Raw genomic sequence first — 8,947 nt, 5'->3', positions numbered from 1 at the left:
ACACATGTGGGCCAAGCAGGACAGTCTGGGCACTTTGTCCCTCAGCTGGAGGGGTAGGGGTCGGGGAGTCTGACACACGAGAGATGGCGAGGAGGATAAGGCGCCTCGGGAAACCTTCCACCTCTTACCTGGGCGGCTCACCCGGGGGTGGGAGCTGAAGTCAAAAATAATTTCAGGCTGTGCGAAAGCAGCAGGGAAATCACCGCCCAGGCGGTGCCTTGCGTTTGCCTCCTTACACATCCCGTGGAGGAGCCACAACCGGCACACTGGGATGGAGAGGACTGGCAGGGTCCATCCCCAGCAGGGACTCTCCAGCCCAGCGGGGTCATGCCAGGGCTGGGACAGGGCTTGTCCCCAGTCCCTGCAGAGGCCAGGCTGCGAGGGGACCTGCAGGAGGAGCTTTTGTTTCCAGGCAGGTGCTGGTAAGTGGCAAGGTGCTCGGGCAGTGTTGGGAGGTGTGTGTGAAATGGAACAGGACGTCAAAGCAGGTTCGGCTCTGTGGGTGGTTCTGGGAAAGTCCCTTTAGTAAAAGCAAGTCAAAGGCTTTAATAGAGGGACCAGCGCCGGGCTCCGATGACTCTGAGAGCTCGGCGCATTGTGAGTCGTGATTTGAGTTATGTTGCCATGATGTAACGGGGGACTGGTTTCCATCACAGCCGGGTTTTGGAGGCAGGGGCCCGTCCCCGTGCCAGAGGTGCGACCGGACCCCCATTGAGCCGCGTGCCTGAGGGGCAGCGTTTTGCCCCCTGGGGTGGGCAGCATGGGGAGCAGTGTCTGTCCTGGTGGGGAGCATCCTTCTACCCCACGGCAGCAGCCTCGGGGAGGAAGGGCTGGGCTGAAACCACAGATCCCCCAGATGAAGCGATCGGTTTGTTTGGGTGAATATGAGAGTGCCAGGAGAAAGGGCTGCCTCCCTGGGCGGCTCCTCCTCCTCAAAATAGCTCAAGGTGTTTAACACAGGCGCGGCTGCCTCTGAAGTAAAGGGGAGATGTCAAAACCTTTAGGTTTTTCCTGCATTCAGCAACCCCCTGGGTAAATCTCAGCCCCTAACACAGAGGGGTCCAAGGGGATGGGCAGATGCCGCAGGGCAGGTGGTCCCGTCCAGGTCACCCTGCTGCTGATGGTTCCCCACACCATGCTGTGGCACGGCGATGCCAGGCACTGCACGGTGCCAGCTTTCTGCACTAGGAGATTTGCTGCTCTGGAGACCCCTCTGTGGCGGGGTGCACGAAGGGGTCTTCTATAGCGAACCTATAGAAATGGGGGTCCCATGCTCTGGGAAAGGGGTAGAAGAGGGGCCAGAGAGATCTGCTGCTCCCTCTCTTCCTCCCCATGTACCAGACCTGAGCCAGGGATGTCCTGCGGTCCCCACCTGCGAGCATCGGAAACGCTGGTGGGACAACCCTTCCTTCACTGTCCTGCTTGCAGAGCGCTGCTCCAGCCCAAGCGGGACCCCATGTCCCCATGGCAGGGCTCTTGGGAAGGGGGTGACTCAGGTCCTATCCACAGGTTAGGGCTTTGCTGGCTCTCCATAAGGATCCTAAAGACCTTGGCTTGGCTCCTCTGTTTCCAGGAAACCTCCTTTCCTTCCCTCTAGTCGTGCTCCAGATCGAAGCATCAAGGAGTAATTAAGGGTGGAATGACCTCAAAGCAGGGAAGAACCTTGAAGCTGAAGATGGGCTCTGCCCCAGGACCTTGTCACCTCCCTCCACTCTCGCAGGAGGGGCAGCGCAAGTTGTGAAGGTGCTGGAGGGCTCTTGGTACAAATGACGTGCTGGCTTTTCCCTTCCAGCAGCAAAGATGAGAGGCTCTCTGCAAACATGGTTACTGGCACTTACCTATGTCGCCTGCCTCCCTTTTGGGATCTGGAGAATCAGCCTGATGTGCTGGTGTCTCTTAAGACCTCACAGCTGCTGTTACCTACTGCTGGCAGCCACTGTGCCCCTCTTGTGAGGCCACAGGTGCCATCACCTACATCCTCAGCAATCCCGATGCCCCAGCCGGCTCCAGGGCAAGCAAGCCACTGGCACTGCTGCCTGGGGCACCTGGGCTTTTGGGGTGTCACGCCAGAAGAGCTGCCATGGGGACATACTTCATTTGAAACCAATGTGAAGTATTTTAAGCCTGATTCCTAGATCCTTCTGCCCTTTTTTTAAACAGAGGTCTGTCCTACCTCAGGCTTCAATATCCTTCAGTCTTTGCGTTAAACCCTCCCTGCTTCTAGGAGCCTGGGTGCTGCTCTGGGCACTCAACACGAGGAGCTGCCATAACTTTTCATGGTGGCTTCATTCTCAGCCACCCAGCACATTTCCTCCGAGGCCGAGCATTTTGGGGCATTTTTAGCCCTCTCTGTGCACAGGATGGTCTCCTCTGAAAGCTTCACGCTAAATGAGATGGTTTTATTTCCATGACAAGCTGATCTTGCTTTATCAAGCTGCAGATCTTCCTCTAACTCAAGATATCATTTGGCATCTTATCTAACCTGCTCCCTGTCCTGCATTTCTCTCCATGGGCCATCCTGGGGGACCTGCGCACCTGGAGAGGGGTGAGCTGGGGGGCAGAGGGCTGCAGGCAGCCCCAGCCCTGCTGTTTATACCTTCCGCGGGTGCTCTCAGCTCAGACCACACCTCACCTCTTTCGGTTTTACGTGCAGTGCCATCCTCCCCAACTTTCCACCCTGCAGTTTCACCTCAGGCCTTTTTCTGCTCGAGTTGGCTGAAAGTTGTTAAAAACAACCTGCGCTTGGTGGCAGCTATCGAGAGAGATAAGGCTACCTGTGGCTTTATCAGCTGCTGAGTCCTGCGTTTTCGGTGGGTTTCACTTCAGTTATTCCTATGCTGGGCACAACCTCTGCTGGTTCGCCCCCGCTGCCGTGACAGTGATGGGCACGGGCAGCCTGGCAGGGGGTTGCTTTTCCAACCTCTCTGCCTATGGACAGAGCAGCATCACGAGAGCACAGCTTCAACAGGGTCAGGAGTTCATGTGTCAGACTTGGGGAAACCCAGCTTGTCCTTGCTTTGGGGGACGTTTCACCCAGCCGGGACCTGGTGCAGCGTCAGCAAGGCCTGTTGATACAGGGATCGAGATGGGGCGGTGCTGCTCACGCGGGAGCAAAGGTTCCCCTCTCCAAGCACAAAGACGTGCAAAGAGGAAAAGTTTGAGGAAGAGAAAGTTGCACACATATATCAGCACCCAGAAGCCGCAAGCTTGACCGTGGTCACTGCCTCTTACCCAGTTCCAGGCGGGACCATGGGGACCTGGCAGGACATTTTTGCAGCTAAGATTGCAGATATGCACTTAACAGAGCCGTGGATGCTTCAGGAGGACAATAGCCTGCAGGTGCACGTCCTCAAGCCTGGCTGGAAGGAGTTTGTGCAGCGCCGTGCTCTCGGGAGGTAGGGGGCTGCTGGCTCGGTCCCTGTTGGAGAAGGACCAGGGACGATGGGCTGCCATGCAGACCTTTTCTTTTCTCAAAGTTTGCTTGTAGGAAAAAGCTATTGACATGAAAGGGGCAGTTTGGAGGTGGGTGAGGCTGGGAGGGGTTTTGCCGTTTTGTTCCAAGTTTGGTGGGTTATTGCCAAACTGGAAAAAAATCATGTTAATTGGAGGGGAGTGTGGCAGCTCCGCAGGGCCAAAGGGCAGCTGGTATTTGGCCAAGATACAGCTGCTGGGCAAAGGGCAGCTGGCATTGGTGTCAAGATACAAAGAGCTCTTCCAGTGAGTAGGGGTAGTTATACCACACTAGAGCCAGATCTTCTGGGTTTGCACCCAGAGGATGGGGAGAGGGAGAGCCACTGTCTGCTGGGACATGGAGCGATGCCACAGCAGTCCCTGCATCTACACCAGGCTGTGGGGTCCCAGAGCAGCGGGAGGCTGTGGCTCTGCATTGCTGATGAGAGGCCCCATCCCAACCATTTCCACCCTGGGCAGGACCCTGGGCATCGACCAGACAGACATCCTGCCCAGGTGGCAGCAAACAGAGGCCTTGGCTGCCAGCCCCCACGCAGATTGTGCAAGATGAAGAGCTGCGGGTTACACACCTTTCGACTCCTCAAGACATCTCCTCACCTGCCCTGCAGCCTCCACCCACACCTTCCTTCTATTTTTCTTCTTTTTTTTGACTTCCCTGGCCCTGGGCTTGATGTTGGCTTTCCGCTGAGCTGTGATGAGCTGGTATGGGTGAGGGGCTGGACATCCGAATAGACTTGGGGCCTGATGCTTCCTGCCCCAAGGACCCCTGCTCCTGGCAGTGGGGCCAGAATGGGCTAGGAAAGGGGACGAGGGTGGTCCCAGCAGGCAGCCTGGCTCCTAAAATCTTTAATACTGGGGCCAGCCCTGAGCTCACATCTGTGTCGAACTCCCCTGACTGGCATCATGCTGTTAGGGGGAGGACAGTTTGGTATAAAGCTTGCATGAGGGAAGTTAATCCATCAGTCCTGGCTGCCCTGGTCCCTACTGACTGCATGGGAAGGCACGGGGAGCCCGGGATGAGCTGGTCTCCTCCATGCCCTGGCAGGTTTCAGTGCTCCCAGTGCTTTCATGAATGGTCTTCAGCCAAAGTGCACATCCTGTTCCACATGCGCCGGCGCCGGCGCCGGGGCCAGGGCACAGTGTGGATGCGAGTCTTTCGCCAGACGTGCAGGCGGTGCCCCGAGCCCCGGCTGGAGGAGCCCGAATTCAGCCAGGAGACCATGGAGAGGCTTCTGCACAACCTGGTGCTAAAGATCCTGAAGTACTTCTACCACCTTCCCATCCAGCCCTCTGACCTCCTGGAAGTCGTGGTGGACGCGCCGGTGGTGGGGCCACATGACAGCGCCCGCTGTGAGGGATGCCAGCTCGGCGTCTGCAGCGAGTCGAGGCTGGTCCCGGCGCTGGATGCCTGGGAACCCTTGATGGATGCAGACAAGGCCAGGACCCATCGCACCCTGAAACGCCAGGGCATGAGGCCCTATGCAACCCCAACCCACCGCCCTTCGCCCTTCAACAGCAACTTCCTCTGGAAATGCTGCTGCTGCATCGGCAGCTCTTTACTCTGTGTTTTGGCAGTGCTCATCTTCGTCCTGCTTTATTTCACCAAGAAGTAGTGGGAGCTGGGGCTTGCAAAGAGGAACAGGGGTGATGGCTGGAGGGGCTGATGGAGCATCTGGAAAATTGGGTGCCCAAGGTCAGCCCTCACTCATGGCATGGCGAGGCTTCCCCATGCTCGTGGGGGCATGGGGACACACCGGGGTCCTTCAGCCAGGTGCCTTGTCCCACAGCCTCGGTGAGCCTGGTGGGTCTGATCGTTTCTTATGGGACATACTCTGCATGAAGATGACCCTCAGCTGCCCCATGCAAAGGATGAGTGTACTTGCAAGAATAAAACAAGCACATTCTCCTCAGCCCAAGGATGCATTTGTGCTTTTTAATTTCTGCAAAGCCTTTTCTATGTACATATGAGCAGCTCAGAGGGAATGCTGCTGGTGAATGACTTTTATTAACTACATCAACTTTCCAGCTTGCTCTGCTTTAGTGGCACCAGGCACCCGACTGCGCTGGGATGCCGGCTGCTGGGGTGGGGTGGGGCCTTCTAACACCCCCCAAACTGAGCTGCATCGCTCACTCTTTGTTGTGTTCTCTGGGGCTCATACACTGCCTGGGTGGTCACGGAGCAGAAACACAGACACTGGGGGACCTGCTGCTCACCGCGAGTACTAAGAGCTGAAGTGAACCACCCCCAAACTGAAATTGTTTTTCAGGCTGTCGACTGGCAAACGACTCCAACAAAGGCCAGACCTGCAGCGTCCCCTCCTGACTTTGCAAATGATTTGATGCTGAAGATGGACATGGTAGAAAAGATTTCATGACTGAATTAATGGAAGAAAGATGGGCTGAAGGAAAGGCATTAACTAAACCCAGCGTCACTGGTGCAGCTTGCACAGCATCAAGCCCTGGCTACGCAGCTTCCCAGGTGCTCTCCTCCCTGCTGTGTCCTGCAGGGCCTTTTACGCAGCTCACTGTGGGTTTGCTTTTTTTGCTGGTGTAAGATTCTCCTGCATTTTCATACATGTGACCTGCAGGCTATTGGTTAAAAAAAATCAAAATAACAAGAAAACCCTGCGTGATCCAGGGGCCGTGTGGATTTTGTTTCTTAAGTGCCCTGTCCTGCTCATCCCACCAACTGTCCCTCTTCTCTAGCACCTTCCCTGCTCTGCAGCCCTGGCTGTGGAGCCAGCAGGTGGAGCTGCGAGATCTCTGGCACTGCACTGGGAAGCACTGGGACCAGTGACCTGCCAGTACTGGGATGGGCCAGCCCTCCCCACATGGGGGAAGCCCTTCCCCTGTCCCTGTGCCCAGCCATTTCCCTGTAGCATCCCCCTCTACGTGGATATGGTCCTGGTCTGTGGATGAGCTGGTCTCTCGCTGTGATTTTCCAGTCTTGGAGCACTGGAGATGCCTGTGCCATGCACATCGCGGGGTCTCGAACCCCTCCTGACCCCCAACTCTGCCTGGGGGTAGTGGTGCAACAGCAGCAGGGCTGGGGACCAGCCTGGTACCACCATCAGGGACTTCCCCAGGAAGGAGAGCCACCATGACCTGTCCCCCTTGGAGTGAATATCAGTGATGTGCCAAGCATTTTTGGCAGGGGAACAGTGGCTAAGGGAGTGCTTGGGACCCAAAGGGTCTCATATCTGAATGGACCTGTCTTTCTGGAGGAGGTCTTTCCTTGCTTGGGGTGGCCGGGGCTGAGTGGCTCTGCTGGAGAGGAGGAGGCTGATCCTGCAGCCTGGACTAACTCCCTTCCCTCCTGCGCAGCTCTCCCCGCACTGGGAGCAGCCTGCCCTCTCCCCACTGGTGTTACGTCATTAAGAAGAGACATGGCCAAGTTTCTCGCTGCCATTGCCCGTAGCCCTCTTCTTTCCATGCTGAGGTTTTCCCAGCCCCAGTCATCACGTCTGGCTGTCTGCAGCCTCCCCAGCCACCCAGCTGCTGAGGGGGAACTCCCTTGCCTCCGCCTGGGAAACCAACTCTGGTGGAGACCACATCCCTGCAGGGGTCCTTATTTTCTTGCTTGGGTCTCTCTGCTCTTTTACCAGGGTAGAGCCATCCCTCAGCCCCCTGCAATGCCCTCTGCACACACCCTGCACTCCCCCACCCACGGCCTTGCATGCATATGCTTCTTTTTCCCTGGTCCCCTCCCAGCCGCTGCCTGCCTGCCTGCCTGTCTCCTCGTGCTGTGCGTGCATATCCCCTCCATCATGCAGCCCCTTCATCCTCTCCCCACTGCTCAGAGACACCCGTGCATACATGAGCTTCTGAGCCATGGCCTCATTTTTGGCCTTCTTCTAGGATTCCCCTCTCTGATGTGTAGCGTGCCCATCTCCCACTTGTTTCTTAGCAAACTGCCCTCAAAGTGCTGCTTTTCATGGCTATTGGCACTTTTGGAGCCCAGAGCAAGCCCCGACGGCTCAGCTCAGCCCCTGTGGATGGTGCGCAGTGGTCAGGTCCCCGGCTGGCATGGGGACAGCGAGCCCATCCCAGGGAAGGCGGCTGAGGGATGAAGGATGCTCTCTCTCCCCATGGGTCCTGGGCAGGTCCCAGCTGTCCCCTCTGGTCTGTCTGAGGTTAGGCTCTGCTGCAGTCAACTCTCAGCTCACGCCTGGCATTCACACACAGCCAGGGACGGGCAAACCTCACCCAGGGACATTTAGCTGGCCTTTCACTGCAGCCAGACTGATAAATTGCTGTCTCCGCGCCTGTATCCCTGGAGAGAAGCTCTCACCACTCCAGCAGGTCGCAAGGTGCCAGCAAATGCAAAGCCCGTTGCAAATGCAAAAGCTCTCGCTTTTCTCCTCTGCTGCCCATTCCCAGCCCTCCCTGCAGCCAGCCACAGCGGCCGCGGGGCACGAGGGGTTGGCACTCAGCAGCACAGTGGCTTGGCGAGCAGGGGGCAAGGTCTGGGTTGCATTGGGGATTTCCCGGCAGAGCTATCGACGGGAGGCGGAGGAGAGTCTGTATTCATGACTGATCTATTATAGGGCAGCAATATTTCTTAACTTGCCCTGGAGCTGTCTAGGCTCAGATCCTACAGCCGATGGTTTAATGCTCAGGGGACCATGCTTTGATTCTGCTTTTTCTCTCTCCTCCCCTTCATCCCTCTGATGTCTCTGGACATGTTAGCAGACCCATAAGCAAGCGAGCCAGACCCGCCGCCCTCCTCCCCGCTGCCAACCCAGAGGAGCCTGGCGCAGTTATTTCAGTTCTGTGCCGTAGGAAAATAGGGATCAATAACCCAGCTTTCAGCCCTGGATCGAGGCACATGATAGGAAACAGTGCCCATGATTTTAAGCTCTCTCCAAAGGCTGGATTTTCACAGCCTGTGGTGTGGAGAAGAGATGCCCGGGAGAGCTGTGTCCCTGCCTCAGCTCCCATCTGTGCTGTGCTTAAGCCTCTGCTGTGATGACACACTTTCTCAGTCCAACAGCTAGCAGGGACTGGCTGATTTTTCACCCCTTTTAAAGCAAAAGTCACATACCTGTTATTTTTTCCACATGTCAGTTGAACTCAGATTTCATTGCTATTCTCAGCATACAGGTTGCTGCACTCTCCTCCTGCCACCACCCCCGTCTTCAGTGATGTGCTAAGGCTATAAATAATTGAAGGGCAGGATCTCATCTGTTGCCATTTTTTGCAATTTGTATTCACGGCTGGTCAGGGTCTGTCTCAGCCCATGAAGCTGTGTGGGCCATGGCTGAGCAGCCATCGGGGTGAGGGACAGTATGAGAATCCCCCTGGGAGCACAGGCACGCGTGGCAGAGACTAGCAACCAGCCTTGACCATGTCCCTCTTGGAATAAAAGCCTCAGGGCACAAAGTCAGTACATATCAAAGTTTTATTTTGCTCTCAGGAGGAAGATTACACAGAACCATCCTTACATGACATCAGGTATTTTACAGAATGTAGTATC

The 8,947-nt window shown here is 56.3% G+C and overlaps 1 protein-coding gene across 1 annotated transcript; it reads left to right on the top strand.

Annotated features, from left to right (window-relative positions):
* Nucleotides 1-3,249: 3,249 nt before the first annotated feature.
* Nucleotides 3,250-5,084, top strand: LOC104082857 (receptor-transporting protein 3-like). Its single transcript, XM_009586118.1, has 2 exons — nt 3,250-3,395; nt 4,517-5,084. Exons 1-2 carry the CDS (start codon nt 3,250-3,252, stop codon nt 5,082-5,084), a joined length of 714 nt encoding a protein of 237 aa, XP_009584413.1.
* The last annotated feature ends 3,863 nt before the right edge of the window (nt 5,085-8,947 follow it).

The sequence above is a fragment of the Fulmarus glacialis genome, unplaced genomic scaffold, assembly GCF_000690835.1.
Source record: "Fulmarus glacialis isolate BGI_N327 unplaced genomic scaffold, ASM69083v1 scaffold29699, whole genome shotgun sequence".
Lineage (NCBI taxonomy): Eukaryota > Metazoa > Chordata > Aves > Procellariiformes > Procellariidae > Fulmarus > Fulmarus glacialis.
This window is presented reverse-complemented; position numbering and strand designations above follow the sequence as displayed.

What these genes read in the sequence shown, in the direction of transcription:
- LOC104082857 (XM_009586118.1), top strand. Translation starts at nt 3,250, where the DNA reads ATGGGGACCTGGCAGGACATTTTTGCAGCTAAGATTGCAGATATGCAC. An exon ending in CAGCGCCGTGCTCTCGGGAG is followed by an intron (nt 3,396 to 4,516) that starts GTAGGGGGCTGC and finishes ATGCCCTGGCAG; the next exon opens with GTTTCAGTGCTCCCAGTGCT.